The following is a 22477-nucleotide window of genomic DNA, read 5'->3' as shown; positions in this document are numbered from 1 at the left end:
TATAATATTTTTATTTTTATAAGTTTGTTGAAAGGGGACATCGTAACCGTAGGTACCTCATCCTATGTGTATTATTGTGTTGTCTGACGTTCGAAATAATACATTTTACTACGTTATTTATTTATTATATTATATTATTATAGCGAATTTACCTGTTATCAAATTTAAAGATGAGAATATTGTTTAGGTTTTTTTGTGTTATTTTAATTTTAAACATGTTATGAATATTTTAAATCTTACAAAAATTTTACAATTCTTAAAATATTCATAACTTTTTTTAAAGTTAAAATATTAATGAGAACTTGCGTCTGGCCCTAAATAATAATCTTATATTTGAATTCAATAACATGTCAATAGTATTAAAAATTACGGAGTTAAATGGATTATTCTGAACATAAAATGTGATATTATGTTAAGCGTTCGTTTGACGGTGGTAACACGTTGAATATAGTTACAATGTCTTCTTGAGGTTCAGTGGCGGACAGGGTCTGATTCAAAAAGAGTTTAAGTTAGGTTAGAGAGATTTATTTTAAAAGCTCAGTTAATATACTCGTAAATCGTAATGTTTTTACAATAAATGGACGAAGTAAAAAATATTATAAATTAAATAGGTGCTTGTAGAACTACTACGCCGTGTGATGATAATACTATTATATGATTGAAATGCATGACAAAAAGCATTTTATTTTTCACTTTGCACAGAAATTAAATTGATTTAATACAGTATGACGTTATATTCTTTACATTTCTTATAAATTCGTTTGATAACAGCAACGACGCAATTACGCAAAGTTTAAAATCAATTCTTGGTGCCGGATTTTCATGAGCAATACTTCGTAAATTGGTATAAACTTCAAAATTAAGATTTATGAAATTCCGGAAAGTGGATCAAATGTGGGTACGTTGTACAAAGATAGAGGAGTATAGAATCGAAAGCGTGTCTTGGGTAAACACTAAACAGCATAAGTCAGTATTTATGGGTATTTGGATTTTACTATATAAAAAGTTTTCAATTTAAAACTTAAATAGGTAACTATCTATAAAGTAATTTCATTTTTATTTAATTTATTTATGAAATAAAATAAGAATAATCATCTTAATAATGGGTAAATACAATTATGTATCTTTTTAATTAAAAAAAATATATATATACCTTCCTATATATAATGTTAGTATTCACAGGAAGGAAAATAATGTTTATAATAACAAACCTTATTGAAAATATAGTAAAAAAAACGTATTGCTTTAGACAACACAAAAGAAGACTAACTGCAAGTCAAAGCGTATCAACTATAAGATAAAAAAAAATAAGTAAGAATTTTATTCGAATGGCTTGCACAAACAATCGTGATGAAATCCTTTTAGTCTAAATATTATATTATATTATCGTGCACTTAAATAATAGGTAAGTAAATAAAATAAAATATAAGTAACACAATTATTAATATAACATAATAATATGTATAGTAATGTTACTCGGAATAACGCATAGGTATACTCATGAAGTAATAACACTCATGTAGAAGTATTATTTGTAGTAAAAAATTTATATTTACTCTGCAGCGTTTGGAATGAAACAAATTTCACGTTTAACGTGAAAAATTAAATATTTTTTGCTGACGTAAATCGTAGAAATATACAATTCACGGGTTTCACGATTAATTATTATTTCGTCGACCATATAACTATACTCGCGAAGAGTGCCAGAACATCCTATATATGGTACATTCGTACCTGTACGGATCGTGGAAATATGTCGAACCGTATGTTGTTGTAATTTAGTTATCATTATTATTATTATTATGGATTGTGGCGATCGGCAAATGTAACAAAATATTCAGTATATAGGTATCGTGTTCGAATTATATTAAAACGTACGAGTTCGGTCGGTCAATCTTGTGTGTGCATGACGTACGGACTACCGGGTAACAGGTAGCAAATTAATGTTACGCTATAATTACAGACGCGCTTTTATCAATGCCGCTGATTTTTTTTTTGTTTTGATTCCCAGTATTTCGGATGCGCTGCAGTGGACGATCGAAAAGTATTTATTTTGCAGGCAATTACAACGGTGCAAAACAATTGCATACCTAACAGGATAATAATAAATAATAATTGTGTTTGTACAAAACTGTGTTCGGACGTTTAACGTTCGGCACCGGTCAAAATGCCACGCTCCAGAGATGTGGTTAAAATATTATGGTAATGGTTTTATTATTACGAGTTATAATTTATAACGTTTAATAATAATTCACACTCCAGCATTTGTTTTCGCGTTTTACCTACGCATTTATGCGGCCAATGGTAACGATGCGTTTCCGAAATGTATTTACGCGCTTTAAATGTAATTATTGTCATACCGCGGTACGGGTGCAGCGTGCACTTGGTTTGGTTTTTGGCTGTCGACTGTAATTTTATTGTCCAACAACAGAATGTTTAACATTATAGTTTGTGTTTGTACACGGCAATAAGAGTAAAGGCGCCCAAAACTATTACTACGCGAAAAATATGCGTTCCAAACGACAATTATTATCTTATTCATGTGGCTCACTGAAGGCGAATTAGAGAAATTAAAATGAGGTGTATTACCTACACAGAAATATAATATATGGTATTGCATAAAAAAAAGAAGAGACACCTCGAAATTGCGTAACTATAGTGGGTCTAGCGCTACAGGTGGCTTAGCCCTCAAATGGCCCACATGCATACACGTTTTCAGACCACCTATAAGTTTTTACTTTTTAGCCACTTCTGGTTAAAATTCAAATTATTGCACAAAAAAATGATTGTCATGGGCAAAATTTGTATAGGGTACTAACTACTGAGTATTTGAGTTGTAGGGTGACTCCTGTTTTAGTGGACATACGATATATTATATTTATTTTATTGCTTACATTTTATTTTTAATGACCGGGAGGGGGTCGTTTTTTAAACTTTTATTTTACAGGACTTCCTATAGTCCCTGTGACTTCTAAACTCTAATGATCATTATGGTAGGGGTTGTGAGGGATTTACATCCCACAAGTTATTTTTAACTTAAGTTTTCTAGGACTCCTGTAACTATTAAATCCTAGATACGCCCCTGCTATACTCATCACTCCGTCTTCGCGCTTGTTTCCGCTAATTTGATATTGTAATATAATAATAATAATAATAATATATTAATGGGTTTACGAAGTTAATTAGTACAGCTGCGTAATTGTCTGTAAACTGAATGTATTGAATATCAATTTTTCTATATATTTAGTATTTACTCTACCTATTGATATGGTTTGCATTTTGAGTTTCAAATTCGTATGAATCTATGCATAAATGTTTAAAATTTGAAATGAAGAAAATGTTTCTTTTAATCTTTATACTTTATACTATACCTAACTACTGACTGTTTCATTTCCTTTAATATTTTAGTACCTACTCGAGATTTTTTAAAAAAACTTTAACATAAACCGTTAATAACGCAAAGGAAATTGATTAAAGTGATAAAAACTTTAGATCGATGAATTTAAATGTAGTATAAACATATAAATTGATCTGTTTTCAATACAATTGTGCGATAAATGTTCTCATTAGCTATACAAAATAATGCAATATTTTCCTTAATTACTTTAGACTTTAGGTACTTATGTCCTATATAATGTATTTACTAGGTTAATTTATCATTATTTACTCTCAAATTAAAAAATATATTTTATAGGTATAAATAAAATATTATAATTATCTAAAGAAAACAAAATACGATTTTTAAAGTTGGTAATTATATTTTAAAAATTTAACTAAATCTAACCTGTTTTTAACTCTCGTTTATATAAGATGATGTTAATTATTTGCAACCTTCAAGGTATTATAAATACATAATATTTACTCAGTCGTTTTTCTTTGACGTTGTTTTTAATGAAAATATTCAATTATTAAATGTATATTATATAATATAGGTATATCTATTACCTCAATAAAAATCAAATTATATATGTATTTTCATTTTCAGTTATTGCCCTGTGGTGATTCTGGTATGTTTATTTCAGTTTATCTTAAAACTATTTGTTACATAAAACATAATATTTAAACAATGTATAACAATAATAATTTATTATTTTAAATATGTTTTACGACTGAAATATTAAAAAAAAACCTATTGTTTTAATAAATGACTGAATTTTGTGACACCTATTATTTTAAGCTTATCTGGGTCTTCATCTTAAAATCGATTAATATTATCTGAAATGTATAAAATAAATTAAATCGTATGCATTATCGAATTATATTTTATATAAATTATGAATTTAGACAACATTTCAATAATTTGAAGGTTATATATTTTTTTAAAACGTTCCTAGGTATGTATTTTTTTGTGAAATCGTTTTTAGTTTTTAAATATCTAATAATACCAATTCAAATTAAAAAAATTAGTTCGATTTCTATCAACTATTGAAAAATTTAACTTAACATTTTTTTAACAACATTATATTGTAGGTAGTTATAATCATGTGTTGTTAGATTCAGATATACATAATGCGTAGTACGTACGTACCTACCTATCTAAAATGGTAATTATCAATTAGCAACAATCACGAAACAAAACGGAACGTTTTAACTATTCAAGTGGATTTGTGTTTCAATGACATAAATTAAATTAAAAATAGAAAAATACCGTTTGATTATTTAAGAACCAACTAATGTTGACAGCTGGATAGCTTTCGCCGGCAATACAACTGACGTTGATTAGATCACCCGCTGAGTACTTCATTCTGTTCGCCTGCAACGTTGGAGGGGACGATGGTTCATCTGAAATAGTTTAATGATGGAGTAGACATTAGTATACACTATACAGCATTACAATGTGTACCCAAATTTTGTTTTAATAAGATATTATATTCATTTTGTGAGTACATTTATTATTATTATTGTACCTTATTAGTTAGTCTTATAATAAAAATATAATAACACGATGATAATATGTTATACACAAATATAACCCAATACTGCACAAAATGCATAACCCAATACCGCACGTATTTATAAAAATATATAGCCTAATTTCACACACAAAAATAGTACAATACCGCATACATAAATTTATTAAAACCAATACAAATATATTGCATAGATATAAATTATTCATATTCCATAAAATCAAAATACTCAATTCATATAAAAAATAAAAATGTGTGTGTAACATAAAAATAATTAAAAATAACATCTATACAGTAGATGTATATAAAAGAGTGACCATATGTCCCGTTTCCGTACCTCTGCCCTGTTGTCTCCCGGGGAATCTTCGGGACACTAAAATGTCCTGTTTTCAGAAGGTAGACCTAAACTTTATGAAAATCAAAAATACATTTTGTGAGGTGGCTGGAACTGATCAACTGAGTACCAGAAACTACTGGGTATATACTTAGGTATATTTTAGTTGGGCACTAGGAAAATAATAATAATAATGATATAAATAAAAATAATTACATTATTTATAAACCATAAACTTTGTTTGAGAATTTGTATAAATATTTAAAATGCGTTTATACAAATCCGAAATTTTTATCAATAAAAAATGTATCTAGATGAATTTATTTAGATTAGTAAAAAAATTTTCTAAGATGAACGTTTAGATACCTTGTAACTATTCATCTAGATAAACTTATCTAGATAAGTCCGAACACTGGCGGTAATGGGTGACGCACAGCATGGCCACTAACCGTTTTCTTTATTAATGAAGTTATTCTAAATATGATTATTGGAATTTTTAAATATAGGTACTCATAGACAATATTTTTGGTTAACCGAGATTTTTTTCCTGTAAACGTGCGAAGGAAAATGTGCGTACTTAGCCAGTAAGCCACCTAACTGCAGAAACCGAGAACCAACTCGACCAGTAATAGCCAGTGGGATACATCACAAATTTAAACAGAAACCAATTCAGCTACAATGGTTAAAATGTTTATACTTAGGATAATAATTATTTCAACTATTGTCCTTAAAATGGTACTACAAAAATATAAAATAGATGTAGGACAACAATGAATAAAATAATATAAAATTGAATCTAGTATTCTAGTATTCATTATACTTGTAACTTTTTACAAATTATAAAATGTTGGTAGATTTATAATATAATTATTAGAATAATGTTCAAATCATCAAATCTCCATATTTTCCTAACCTATATTATCGTTAATTCATAATATTTAATAATTTAGAAACTACTCCTTCAAATTTTGATTTAGATGCATTATTAACATTTTCCAAAAAATAACTTACTGAATAATTTGAATAAAAATATGGAGGTTTTCATTTGAAAAGCAGAAGTTTTTATTTACATGGCACTTATTAAATGGTTAAAAAATGAATATCAGGAACTTACTATCTATTCAAAAATATGACATTGATTACATTTAAAAATTTTAAAAATGAAATTTTGAATAACAGTATTAAAGAAAAAAGGGGGTGGGCATGTTAAATGACTTAAATGTTTCCCCACTATTCTTATTTCTTACAAAATAAAACTATATGAAGTAGATTTTTGTATGAGATATCCGTAAATATAATTGTTTGAAATATTTGTCTGAAAATTTTGATGTGATAAATAATAAATGCTTAACTTTCGACACATAATATAAATTAGCCAATAAAGTTATATTTATTTGTTGTATCAAGACGAGTGGTGAGAATTATTTTTCCCTTGTGTATTTTTATTGCATAACTCCGTTTCTATAAACTTCAATAGGCTATTAACCAAAAATCAGACGATAAAACATAAACGTTTTCTGAAAAATATTTTGTACTTTACCACATAATACAATATTGATGGTTGGATGTCATAATAAAATAAAATATACAGTACGTGTTTGACCTCCGTCCCAAGCACACGTGTGTTCCGTATTTCTTAGCTCCCGATAGCAATATCAGTATATACATGCACACAAAAATCAACAGCGAAAAAGGTATGTAATCTTATCTTACTCGTAATTGCAACGCAAAATTACACCGGCCGCCGGTACATAGCGGCCAATTAAACCGATAAAATGTCTACGGATATTTTATCTAATATGCACAACCAAAAACTATCTCAACTGTCATCACCACCAAAAATAAACAACACAAAAACCTTTGCCGAAACAACAGCCAACACAACGTTTCCTAAGAAAGATCAAGCCATTATATTAAATACGATAAACGAAATACCACAAATAGAATATGTTAAAGCATTTAGCAAAATAACACCGCCTAAAAACATCATCTTTGCGTCCCGTATTTCGAACAACAGATTTTGTATATATTTTAGAGACAAAATAACTGTTGACGAACTGACACAAAACTATTCGTATATAACCGTTAATGAAAATCAAATACCATTTCGTCGTCTAGTAAACCCTGCCAAGAGATTTATAATTTCTAACGCACACCCGATAATACCTCATGAAGTAATTACCGAACACTTATTACTAGAAAACATCAAGACATTATCTCCAATAACCTTCCTTAAAGCTGGTTTTCAAGATGAGCTCGCTCACATCAGTAGTTTTAGGAGACAGGTATATATTCACCCCGACGACACAGCAAATGTACCCGGATCGATAATAATCAAATATGACAATACAGACTTCAGAATTTTTCTAACGGACGACACTCTTACTTGCTACGCATGTAAACAAAGCGGCCACACATCTAATCACTGCAAAAAAGAACCAAATACCATGACCAACAATATTTATATTACACAAAAACCAACAATAGATGATGCCCCCACCACGTCCTCATATCCCACACATGATGACGACATAACAGAAGTAAATACTATTGCCATACCTAAAAACAGTCAAAACTCAAATATATTAAGCCAAACAACGACCAATACAAATTTACCCAATAAACAAATCAAAAGATCTCTACCAACATCAAGTTGTCCTACATCTCCAACAATTTCTGAACAATCAAACACACAGCCAAACATTGAGAAACCTAATCAGACCAAAAACCTTGAACATAAGTTATTAGAATCAAAAAAAAACAAGAAAACACCTCAAGATCAAATTAAAAAATTAAAAAAAAGCAATTCGCTTGAAAATATTGCTACAAATGATGAGGACCACCTAAAATCTGCACAAGACCTATTTTCCGAAAACGAAGAAATCAATATCTCTTTTTACCAATTCAAATACATAATTGAAAATTTCTCCAATAAATCAATTAACATACATTCTCTCTGTGAAGAAGCAAAAGTTGACATACCTTCAATGTTAAAAACCATCGAAATAGTCAGACCTAAGATAAACGACCGAGCAACAAAAACCAAACTCACCAAATTAGCAAATCTACTATTCCAAGCAACTCCACAAGAGTTATACTCGTAAAGCCCATATACAAATAAATTAATCAAATTCTCAAATTCTAATGAATGTAAATCAAAAAGAAAACAACCTCACACATAACACAAAACTAATACAATGGAACCTTAATGGCTTTCAAAAAAAAATAAATGAATTAAAAATACTAATAGCCGAGCATTCGCCCGATTTCATATGCTTACAAGAAACCAATTTTACTGACCAAACCCACAAAACTTTAAGGAACTATATATGCTACACTAAAAACAGAACTAATGGTTTAAGAGCCAGCGGTGGTGTAGCAATCTATGTCAAGTCATTCTTTCCTAGCAAGCAAATAAAAGTAAAAACCCATCTCGAAGCTATTGCCATTTCTATACATCTCAATGAAATAAATTTAAATGTATGCAACTTGTATTTACCCAACCAAACTAAAATCGAATTTTCCGACATCGAAAACATAATTAAACAACTCCCCAAGCCATTTATGATATTAGGCGACTTTAATGCACATTGTACCATGTGGGGATCAGAAAAAACAGACCATAGAGGCAAGATAATTGAAAAAATACTAGAAAACGAAAACATTGTAATTCTAAATGACACATCCCCCACCCACATTAACCTAGCCAATGGAACCTTATCATCTATCGACCTAACAATGTGCACATCCTCCTTAGCCCAAAGACTCAAGTGGAAAGTGCTGCCTGATATCTATAGCAGTGACCATTTACCTATACTCACAAACTTCATGCACAGGATAGGGGATACTAATACGAATAAAAACCGTAGATGGAATCTAAAAACACCCAACTGGACATTATTCAGTGATATTATAGAGGAAGAAATTACCAAAATACAATATAATGACCAATCCAATATAGAAAACGCAGTCAAAATATTAACTAACATAATCACCTCAGCAGCAGAAATATCAATCGGTAGCTGTATAAACCATAACCAAAAACCCAAAGTTCCTTGGTGGAATGATGAGATTAAAAGAGCTATAATCAATAAAAAGAACGCCTTAAACACGTACAAAAAAAATAAAACCTTAGAAAATTTCATACAACTCAAAAAACTGCGTGCCCAAGCCAAATTTTTAATAAAAAAAAGCAAAAAAAAACTCATGGAAAGAATTCACAACCAGCATAAACTCCAAAACTAACTCATCCAAGATATGGAACAAAATCCATTCATTGAAAGGTATAAACCGAAACCAAGAAATTCATATAACTGACGAACAAGGAACAACATCAGCTCCAGAAGATGTCGCCGAAAAAATCGGCGCTTACTTCCAAGATAATTTTAGCAACAAAATCTACACACAAGAATTTATTAACGGAATAAAAATACCATTCGAAAACTCACAAATAATCTCAATGATAAACCCGAACAACAGCGACCAAATTGTCTTGAACTCCAGTATAACACTCAATGAAATGGAAACTGCACTAAATAAATGCCAGAGCAAAAGCCCTGGCCCAGACAGTATCCCTTATTGTTTTATTATAAACCTCGGCATAACAGCAAAAAAATTTCTATTGAATATATATAACAATATATGGCACACAGGAGTTATACCTAAAGAATGGAAAAAGGGAATAATAATTCCTATTCTTAAACCAGGGAAAAACAAACATTCCACTGAAGGATACAGACCTATCACACTCCTAAACACAATGACAAAAATTATGGAAAAAATTATAAACTTAAGATTAACATGGTTCTTAGAAAAAAACCAAATACTTTCTAAAGAGCAAAGTGGATTTCGCCACACTAGATCAACAATGGACAACTTAATTACAATAAAAACTGAAATAGAAAATGCATTCGAACATAAACAAATACTCGGAATGATCAGTTTGGATATAACAAAGGCTTACGATTCTGTATGGAGACATAGAATACTAGCTCTACTAAGCAAAATCTTAACAAACGGCAATATGTTCATGTATATTACAAACTACCTAAAAGAAAGACAATTTCAGGTCAAAGTATCACATACCCTATCAAAGACGTTCTACCAAGAAAATGGCATCCCACAAGGATCATCACTGGCAGTCACACTCTTTCTCTTGGCCATTAATGATATTGTCGAAACAATCAAAGTTCCTGTAAAAGCTAATTTATTCGCCGATGACTTTAACATTTTTTGCAGAAGCAAAAACCTAAAAACCGTCCAAGAATTACTCCAAATAAGTGCTAACAGCTTATCAGATTGGTCAAAAAAAACTGGCTTCTCATTCTCTAACCTCAAATCCAAAAGTATTATATTTACAAAACAAAAAAAAATAAAAGATCTCAATATAATACTAGACAACTTAGTTATACCTCACCATAATAAAATTAAAATTCTAGGAATAACATTCGATTCCAAACTCAATTGGATACCTCATCTAAAAAATATTCGTGACTCGTTATCTCAAAAACTCAACATAATCAAAATAATTGCCCACACATCATGGGGTGGTGACAGCGCATCTCTTTTAATGATCTATAAAGCGTTAATTCGATCTAAAACAGATTATGGATCAATACTGTTAAAAAATGCCAAAACCAACCACTTAAACATGGTTCAAACTAAACTAAATACTGCTATAAGACTTTCAATAGGGGGATTCAAATCCAGCCCAATTGAGAGTATTAGAAACATTGCTAATGAAATCCCACCTAACCTTAGAAGAGAAAAACTACTGCTATTATATTGTGCCAGAACCAAAAGAAATATCAACAATCCAGCCATCAAAGTAATAAATGCACACATACAGCAAGCCGAAAAAGAAAATATAAAAATAAACAATATTTTAGAAAGAAAACCGTACATTTTTCCCCCTTGGAACACAACATTCAATGTTAACCTTACTTTAACTCAATTCAAAAAAGAAAACACAATGCCATCCATATATAAAAACATGCTCAACAACATATTGCAAGAACACCCAAACAGTGTACACATATACACTGATGCATCCAAAACAAATGACGGTGTTGGTCTCGCTATGATAATAAACAATCAAACAATAGCATACAAACTTCCACCCCAAGCATCAATATTCACAGCAGAAGCGATGGCAATATACAAAGCTGTAAAATATTTCCACACTGAATATTCAAACCATCAAACAAAATGTATAATACTTAGCGACTCACTCAGCAATTTAATTGCCATCACAAATACTCGAAACCAAACAGATATCACTAAGCTAATACAAGAAGAAACTTTTCTTGCAGAAAATAAAAATATATACATCCAGTTTGTATGGATTCCGGGCCACATCGGCATTCCAGGAAATGAAATGGCTGACCAAGAAGCCCATAATGCAATCACCTCCAAATTAACTGCAACCATAAAGTCCATCACATTTGCAGATGCAAAAAACGAAATTAAACTACACACAAACAATAAATGGCATTCCTACTGGCGAAAACTCAACACCAAACTCAATAAAATAAAAAACAATATAAATCTATGGATAAATCTTGAACTCAGTAGAAAAGAAGAAACCATAATAAACCGTCTCCGAATTGGTCACACACACCTAACTCACAGCTATTTGATGACCAAAGACGATCCTCCACTATGCGACGCGTGCAATGTACTTTTAACGGTCAACCACGTCATCACAGAATGTCAAAAATACAACATGTATCGAAATCAATACCACATATCAGAACAAATTTGTCAAGCACTAGGACCAAACCCACAAGACGTTAAAAACTTAATTTTATTCTTAAAAAAAACAGAATTGTACAATTTAATTTAATGTAACCATGTAAATGCTAAAATACTAACAATGTAATCTAAAATTCATGTACTAATGGCCTAGTTGTCGATGTATATTTCAGATCAATAAAAAAAAAAAAAAAAAAAAAAATAAAATATAGTTTTACAAATAAAATAAATACTTGGAAATTTAAAAAAAAAATACCTAGGTAAGAATTATGTAAGAATATTATGTGTAATCGGAGTAATCAATAACAGTATATTAATAGTATTTTTTTAAAATTAATAATAGGTATTAGGTATATTCTATAAATTACCAAAGCTATTTTCAAAGAATATATTTTCACCTCGTCGTCTCAAACGAAATTGGCCCAGGGACCTCCTTAACATTTAATAAATAAAAATAAAAATAATTAAAAAAAAGGTGGATAAGTGGATGTCGCTCTGCTGTACAGTAGGTTACAAGTGGGTCACTGTAATGGATGGTGTTAAATTTGAATTCAATGATATAATATCATTGTATAAGAAAAACGATTCTGAGCGAAAATGGTCAGTCAGCCTATGATTTTACCAAGTATATTTGATGATATTATTGTGAATAAAGTAATTTATATATAACCTATTTACTCGGAGCCTTGTTTTAAATTTTCAATCTTTAGCCATAAAAGTTAAACATTTTATACATTTTTAACCAGAAAATAATTAATAAATTATAAATTTGATAAATGTTGTCAAAATTTGAACTTTAAATGCTTATAAAAAAAAATTGTGCATATGTATTTTTAATATTTTTCAACTGCTATTAGAACGATATATCAGGAGCCTTATATTAAATTTTCACGCTTTTTTACCCAACAAATTAAAATTTATTGATATTTATAGAAAAAAAAACTAAAAAAATTGAAAACTGACAATGTCCGTAGACAGCTCAAAAAGAGTCAAAATATTTTCAACATTTTATGGTGTATAGAAAATGCTAATATAAACATTCAGTGAAATTTTCAAGTATCTACAGTCATTCGTTTTTTAATTACAATAAAATAAGAAAATTGTTACATGAGAAATCGAGTAAATATCAAATGTTGTAAAAATATAAATTTCAGACGCTCATAAAAATTTAAATTAAGTTTCTTCTAGACATTTTTTTTTTGATAAAGGTAGACAAACTTATGAGTAATCTTATATTACATTTTCAAATCTTAGATTTAAAAAGAAAAATTTTTATGAATTCTCATCAAAATAATTTGCTATTTTTCGTGATTTTTCCGTATTTTGTCAAAATTTGAACTTTAAACGTGTATAAAAAAAAACTGTGACTAAGGATTTTTAATTTTTTTCATCTGCCTTTGAAACAATAACCTAGGAGCCTTCTATTAAATTTTCAAGCTTTTTTACCCAACAAATAAAATTTTATTGATATTTATAGAAAAAAAATTTAAAAAAACTGAAAACTGACAATGTCCGTAAACAGTTCAAAAAAAGTCAAATTATTTTCAAAATTGTATTGTGTATAGAAAATGCAAATATAAACAACCAGTGAACATTTCATGCATCTACGGTCATTTGTTTTAGAGTTACACCAATAACCAAAATCGATTTTGTTAAAAATCGATTTTGCGTAAAAATTCCCGTTTTTCCTTAATTTTTCTTTTGTTTTTCACATCGCTTTTGAAAACTACTGGGAAATTAAAATTTTGACCTCCCCAATGCACCAACGATATTCACTTTACCATCGAACAAGATACTGAAGTCGAAAATCGAAGCATTATTTCGACTACTTATCGTGTACACAGACACAAAAAAAAAAAATAAAAAAAAAAAATAAAAAAAAAAACACACATCATTGTAAAATCAATACATTCATCGTTTCACTCAGAATCTAAAAAAAAAAAAAAACCGGCTTAGAATTTTGAAGTAGGGTCATTGGATTCCCCCCCCCCCCCCTTCTATCACGCCGTCCCATCTTGTATACTTGTATCCCCCATATTACCCATTGTATAGATTATTACAAATGTATATATTCTTGTTTTATAAAAAAAAAAAGAATATATTATATTTAATTTTATTTAAAAAAATTGCGTACAAATATAAGCAAAAATAAAATAATATATACTTTCATGTAGCCCACCCAATAATATATATAGGCTTAGAAACTAGTGCTGGGGAAGTTGTTCTTTATCAACAAACAGTTTGTTGATTTTAACTTGTTAAAATTGTGTTATTTAAAATTATGGAAATAAAACTAAAACAATGTATGATAATAATAGTATAATACCATCGTACATTCTAATAAAGTTATATAATGTTTTTTGTCCTTCCTCAACAACATGTGTATAATACGTACAGTGTAATAAGTTTAATTATTATTTATTTTTTTATTATTATTCAATATTTTAGCATTATTGGAAAATGCTCGTTCACCACAATATTTTGAAATTATTAATGCAACGTTGCATGATAGGATCTATTTCCCCTGTTTTTGGGGGAGACGCTAGAAAAATGATTCAATCCATTAACCGATTTAGTCCGGATTTTTGCAGCTTATCTCAATACGTTTCATTAATCATGTCACTGCAATGTTTAACTGACCCAGTTATTTTTTATTTCCAGAAAATAAAAGTTGCACGAAATTACACCGAACACGTCGTCGTGCACAAGTTTAAATACCACGAAGGCTAAAAAACATTTAGTATGCGTTTCTCGAAGCGAATATTCGACGTATTATGCTATAGATTTTTATGATACCCTAGGAAACTTGACGGGCACTTACAAAAGGGACGAAACATTTTCATGCATACACAAGCGATACGCAGCAAGTCTGAATTTCTTTGACAGTAATGCGTTCCCAAATGTACATCTGAGAGTGTTCAGATGGTTTTTTTTTCACCAAAACTTATATTTTTGAATTAATATTCATACATTATTCATAATACCAAAAATATACACACAGTTCTTTGGTCCATTACTATAGCGAGAAATCGCTCAGATCAAGTTGGTTATTCTACGCGAACAATGTAAAATGTAACTGGCAATCGATTGCTAATTTCTTTTCATATCCACCATGCAGGCCTAAGTATTAAGTTACATTATTATTAGGTATAAAGCCGTAAAGGTAGTAAGGCGTAGTAAATACCTATAATATATTATATAATAACAATAGTTTAATTATTAAAATTAATTCTCTTCAAATATTTTTTAAATAATATTCAATACCTAGCATTAATCATTGCTTAATAATGTTTGTTATTGTTTTTACAGTCTTGTAATAATATATGTACTGTTAAAATTATCCGCATTTTATACTACTCATGAATTATGATATACCCGCGTAGTTTTCCCTACCTATTCTTATCGGAAAAAGTGCTAGGAAAAATATATGACAGGGCTTGATATAAAGATTATTATGCCTTTGGTTAGACTTGTATATTAGGATATATAGTTGGAGGCTATTTTCAATGAAAATCGTAACGAACCATTTTCGTTGAAATAATATCAGTAGTTTTTCGCCAAAGTTTGTTGAAAACTTTTTCATATGGTTTCACTTAGATTTGGTGATGAAATGCATTAATTTTTTTTTTATCGTGTTTCTGATTGGACTAACCTTAAACAACTTTGGGGTTTGATTAAATTCGTTCGTTTTGATTTTTTGAGAGCACGTCTTAAACCGTATGTCTATGCAATCTATCAGTCTAGCAGCCGGTTGTGATATGTTGACATTTGGATGTCCAACGTGGATTAGGACTTAAAACAATAATAATAATGATTGTAAATGTGAACGATCCTACAGACCGATTCCGAAGGGACGGGCGGGGACAATAGAGAAATTTCGCCACCGCCACCTCCAACACCACCACCACCACCTTCAACATTATTACTATTATTATTATTATTATTATTACCCAGTTGGAAACGGGAGTGTAAAGTGATGGCGGCAACAGTAGTAGTAAATACGTATACACATTATACTGTATGCGCAATATACATGTATATAACACATAACAATGGTATCATCCCGGTTTTGTGCTTTAAAATAATATGCTCAAACGCTATTCATGATGTATACCTATATATCTATACATTTGTATGTGTAGTATATACACATATATGCACACATATTATATAGAATATAATATACATATTATAATATTATGGAACAGTGTGTAGTCGTCGAACAACGATGTAATAATTAAACATTTTGCAGAACTGCAGAAGTGTGCGTATTAATAACTTTGGAATTTCCTTTCACGTTGTAATATGGTTTTGCAATAGTAAGAATATAATAATAATAATAATAATAATAATATGATGATGATTATTATTATTATTGCAGGCTTGGCGGGTTTCAGGGGACAGGGTGCTGGGTGCAGTATAATTGGTGTTTGTTGTTCATGCACTTTTTAAACAATAATAATACGATACCAGGTACTGTACCTAACCAGAGGTACATATTAAATCAGTTGTTAGAATATTGATCTTTATAGTTCATGAGCGTAGCGAGAAATATGTATATTGAATTTATTTAAAGAACTGATTTTTTTTTTTTTATGTGGTTTGTCATCTCATTTTGGAGTAAATAGTTTGCCGTTTTCTTCAACTTTAGGGGGTTGGTTTCTGGTACCAAATTCAATCTAGTGGATACTTTGGAGAAAATCGCGGGGAAAGGGGGTGGGGTTTAAAGAAGGAAAATCCTAAAAAATACTTTTCAGAAAATCATCAAAAACAGTAGGAAAACGGGAATACGTAGCACCAGTTTTCAACTACAGTACCTTACAATTTTCGTTTTTAATTGTTGTAACTCAGAAAGGAATAACCGTAAAATTGATATTTTCACTAAATATATTTTATATCCACTAAATATTTGCTGACCCACTCGTCTTACGTATTTGTTCAGAATTGTTTTTCGTATAATTGATTTTTGGTTTATCTTAAATTAGAATTACAATGAATTTGTCACGGAAGAGGTACACTCAAAATCTATAACTATTGTCTATTATGCAGCAAAAACGAGTTCCCTATGTTTTTTTTTATTAAAAAAAAAAATGTTTTACTTACTAGTGACATATGTAAGTTTTGTCTTAATACCGGTGTGGAATAGCGGCGCGTCCGCTGAGACTTCGCATTTATAATATCCCGTCAATTCCCTTTGGACGTTTTCAATGGTTACTTTGTTCTCGTCGGATTCTTGTACCTAAATACAAAATTACATTTCATCAAATTGGCCAATTTAAACTTTTAATCTGTAATTTGTATACATCATATTATATATAATGCATTGTGTCATAGTGTATAGTCTTAATGACTACATTAAAATATTAAAATGTTCATCATGTGTAACATTCCCAATAATAAATAATAAATATATATTAACTATTTATATTTAGGGATTATTATTTTTTAATAAACCATTATGACATTTTAAAATTTAAAAAATATAAAAAAACCGATAACGGAACAAAATAGTAAAATATATATATGTTTTAGAAAAATGTTTTTTTAAAGACTTAATTAAGTAAATAATTAATTATCTATAAAAAGGTTTTGAAAAAAATTTAGAGTTTTTGAAATAATGATTAAATGTTAATTTAATTTAATTAAATCTTACTTTAAATGGATCATCCGGTATAGATGTTTATACCTAGGTACCTAACTATAGAATGTTCAGTATGTTCTTTAAAATACAATTTAATGATTTTTGCAATAATAAACTTTTACATTTTTCTAATGACAAAGCATATCAATTTTAGTTAAAAATAGTTTAAACATTAGTGTCAATTTAATAATGGTAGTACAGAATACAATTTAAAACAATAACCATTAGACTTATTTTATTTGTGTATTAAGCTTATTGTTTTTCTGTCTAATATAACCTTATAAGTCAAAGCCACATTACTTGCATGCTTAAAATTAAAAATAATAAAAGCATTATTAGTTACTATATAATTATGAAGTATATAGTTACTAGTTTCGTTTATACACTATATCAATATAGGATTACATGATTAATATTAGGTAGGGGAGACACGGGTAAAGTGAATAATGTCAATAACACTTAAAATATAACAATACGATTATTGTGTACAGTAAGTCAGTGATATGACACTGTAAACATATCAACACGAACGTTAAATACGTATGACCTTTACCATGCGTAAGAGGACATCGCACCCGCAGGTGATGCCTCAGTCTTAAATAGTACCACATACAAAATTTGCTTTCAGAAGTTCCAATGTGGTGTTTAATAGTATTAATTTAATAGAGAATTTACTTATTATAAAACCTAAAAGTACCTAAGAACATGTTTTTTCAATATTTTAATATTAAAGCGAGAGATATTAGCATTTTGTTCCAATTGTGATATTTCACATACTTGTATCTCGCTTAAAAATATAAAATATTGATAAAAACAGATAATATTCTTACTTTAAGGCTTAAATAGTGATAATAGGTCAATTTACTATAATATTATAACTTACAACACAAAATTGGAACTGCTATAAACACACATTTTCAACGTTGAACGTTTGTAAAACAACGAGACACTATGTTCGGGTGTGGTAGGTAGGTAGGTACTCTCTTAGACACGACTTAGAAAGTGATAAGAAGATTCTATTAAATATAGTTGTACAAGTAAAATAAACCAAGTTTTAAATCTATTAATTCATTAGTGATAAAAATTCTTAACTTTTATACTTATTATTTTTAAAAAAAATTACCGGAATGAGAAATATATTTTTATAAGGAGCTTGATATTTTGCTGTGGCTTAACAAATACAAATTATTTTTATCAAAAAAAAAAATAATCCAGACTAAGTGCAGCATTAATATAATATTATGAATAATATGAAATATTTAAATATATCAATATTTATGATTTTTTTAAATTTGTTCAAACTTATTTTGAGTTAATAATATATTAAGTATTTATATGGAAAGTTAAAGTATGTATTTGGTTGTTAAACGTGGTTCACTTTTCCTATTGTCAGTAAATTTTAATTATTTTGTTATATACTATATTGGTATCTAGGTAGTTATAATAATTATAAATAAAAATGTAGTTGTAATAACATGTTAAAATTGTCAATAAAAAAAATTTGTGGTTACAATAAAGTATTTTTTATATAATATTCATTTAAATTGTTTTCACTTTGCCTGATACACAAAGAAAGTAACTAATGTGTTACATTTTCCAAATTTTTATTTAACTATTAAAATATTCTTATTTTATTTTCCAAAGTCAAAGCATGGTATTTTTACAACTCTTTTAAAGTACCTACCTAAATATGAAAATAAAAGTTATTTGTGTAAAATGTTAGTATTATATTTTGACAACTTAAATTAACCTTTTTCTCTTAGCCCAGGTCTCCTATACTATTGAATAATACCTTACATCTGAACAAAAAAACTTTGTTATTTAATAAAAAATATTTAGAAAAATTTGAAAAAGTTGTTTTTATAAAAGTTTACCGAGTTGAGTTTAAAAATCCATATTTGTGATTTTGTTACGCCTTCTTTGGTCATAATATTTGATATAGTTTCCGAGGTCAATAATCAATATCATATCAACAATCAATATAATTGCTAGTAATTTCACTTGATTTTTGGAGAAATAACGAAGTTGTATGTCTTGTGTATGTGACTATCTTATGATCAAATTTGAGTAAAATTATCAGGATATCCAACAAAAAAATTTAAATCTAAAAACAGACAGTTTGGAAATGTAAAATTACGAAAGGTCTTGGAACTTTACTACATTAATACAGCCATTAATTTTTTTTTTCATTGCAACACCGTTGAAATAAAGTTTTTTATAGGTACTCTTTTTCTTAAGTTGTTTCTAGTGTATAATTGTGTACCTAACCTATTAGGTTGAGTATCTAGCTAGCTATTATACTTAAACATTTCGTGTAATATTCAATATTATGAGCTGGGATTTCATAATACTATTTATATAATGTTAATAATATAAAAGTAGGTATAAATGGTTGGATTAAGATAAAAATAAACTGAATTACTGTTACATAATTTATTGAGGTCATTAAATAAATGATTGTATGCATAAAATACATAGTATTTTTTTATAAATAATACAAATTAGGTACAACAAAAAAACGTTTTCACAATAATCTATACAGTTTCTGAAGGAGTTTTGAATATTTAAATAGGTTAATGGAAAATTTACTTTTACATATATATGTGCAGAAAAACTAAGTGGTCTAAAGCTTTGATTCAATGGATTGCTTCAATAAGTCTTTCTCTTTTTTTGTTTACTGAAAGTGCTTATGCAAATTACATGGGAATTCAAACAATGTTATTGCGGCATAGCTACATATCACGTTATATGGTACATCAGCTGCAGTTCATTTCTAAATAAAGTAAAAAGATTACAAACTTTTCTATTCACTGTTAAAATATTTTTATTGGTTTTTACTCAGATATTTAGTGTTTCTATTATATATTACATACACATTAGAAACGCGTATTAGTTTTAAAATAAAATAAATATTTTTTAAATTAAAGTTTATCTTAGAGCCAAGATACGAATGTATAAAGTATTTTTAAAAATACAACTTATTTACAACTTGGTGTCTGGGTATTTGAAAATTAATGTATTGATTTTACAATGATGTGTGTTTTTTTAAAAATTTTTTTTGTGTGTCTGTCATTACCTTTTAGGACAGTAAAAGTGCTTGGATTTTCTTAAACAGTATCTTTTCTGATAGAAAAGTGAATCTAGTATATTGTTTCAAAGGCAGAAGAAAAAAATTAAAAATCCATAGTCACAATTTTTTTTTGTAAGCATTTAAAGCTTAAATTTTGACTAAATGTATCAAATTTAAAATTTAATAATTATTTTGTAGTTAAAAATTTATTAAATGTTCAACTTTTATAGCTAAGGATTGGATATTTAAAACAAGGCTCCGTGTAAATAGGTTAAATATAAAATACTTTATTCACAATAATAATAATAATTTTTTTTTTATAAGCATTTAAAGTTCAAATAATGATAAAATACGTAAAATGACGACAGTTTGCAAATTATTTTAAGTTAGAAATTCATGAAAAATTTTCTTTTTAAATCTAAGATTTGAAAATGTAATATAAGATTTCTCATAAGTTTGTCTACCTTTATCAAAAAAAAAAAAATGTCTATAAGAAACTTAAATTAAATTTTTATGAGCGTCTGAAATTTATATTTTTACAACATTTGATATTCACTCGATTTCTCATGTAACAATTTTCTTATTTTATTGTAATTAAAAAAACTGAACATACTTGAAAATTTCACTGAATGTTTATATTAGAATTTTCTATACACCATAAAATTTTGAAAATATTTTGACTCTTTTTGAGCTGTTTACGGACATTGTCAGTTTTCAATTTTTTTACTTTTTTTTTCTATAAATATCAATAAAATTTTATTTGTTGGGTAAAAAAGCGTGAAAATTTAATATAAGGCTCCTGATATATCGTTCTAATTGCAGTTGACAAATATTAAAAATACATAGGCACAATTTTTTTTAATAAGCATTTAAAGTTCAAATTTTGACAACATTTATCAAATTTATAATTTATTAATTATTTTGTAGTTAAAAATGTATAAAATGTTTAACTTTTATGGCTAAGGATTGAAAATTTAAAACAAGGTTCCACGTAAATAGGTTATATATAAATTACTTTACACAATTATATCATCAAATATACTTGGTAATATCATAGGCTGACTGACCGTTTTCACTCAGAATCGTTTTTCTTTTATATCATTGAATTCAAATTTAACACCATCCATTACAGTGACCCACTTGTAACCTACTGTACAGCAGAGCGACATCCACTTACCCACTCTTTTTCTTTTAGTATGTCATACTAAGTAGGTAAATAGCCTATACCTGCTTAAAATATAGGTTTTGTCAATTAAAGATATTATGACATAACATTTTTAATTTTTTTTTAAGTAATACATTGTAGTAATAGGTAATATAATATTACTAATAGATAAGTATAGTGTAATAATGTCATAATACATTAGTATAATATTATAATATGGTTTAAGTAATATAATCATAAATAAACTAAATAATTACCTCGCGTTGAATATCTATTTTAGTCATTTTCGTAATGTCAACATTGCCTAACCCAATTAGTCGTTGTTGTAATCATATAATTATGATAAGACCTATTTACGATATTACAATGTAATAATAGACATAATACATTAATAAACAATCTCGTTCGATTACTACAATGGCGTGGTCGAAAAAGGATAATGTATGAGTTTTTTTTCCACTACAATGGTTACAGCATATAGAAGGATAGTAATCGAATAACATGAAATGTATCTCACTTTGAAAGTTTAAAATAATCAACGAAGATGAACACAATCTCAACCTGACAAAACTGAAATAAGTCAGAAACTAGTTCAACCAATGAA

General features: G+C 28.3%; 1 protein-coding gene across 3 annotated transcripts in view; it reads right to left on the bottom strand.

Moving 5' to 3' along the window:
* LOC132950448 (uncharacterized) overlaps positions 1-22477 on the bottom strand; it is an 85977-nt gene that overhangs the window by 4561 nt on the left and 58939 nt on the right. For all 3 annotated transcript variants that reach the window (XM_061021915.1, XM_061021917.1, XM_061021916.1), the window contains exons 4-5: positions 17101-17236; positions 4649-4782 (exon numbers count right to left, since the gene is read on the bottom strand). In XM_061021915.1, coding sequence (XP_060877898.1) covers positions 4649-4782; positions 17101-17236 — 270 coding nt within the window. The remainder of the gene's footprint in view (positions 1-4648; positions 4783-17100; positions 17237-22477) is intronic.

This window comes from Metopolophium dirhodum, chromosome 8, assembly GCF_019925205.1.
Source record: "Metopolophium dirhodum isolate CAU chromosome 8, ASM1992520v1, whole genome shotgun sequence".
Classification (NCBI taxonomy): domain Eukaryota; kingdom Metazoa; phylum Arthropoda; class Insecta; order Hemiptera; family Aphididae; genus Metopolophium; species Metopolophium dirhodum.
The sequence above is the reverse complement of the archived record's forward strand: the minus strand, read 5'-3'. Positions and strand labels throughout refer to the sequence as shown.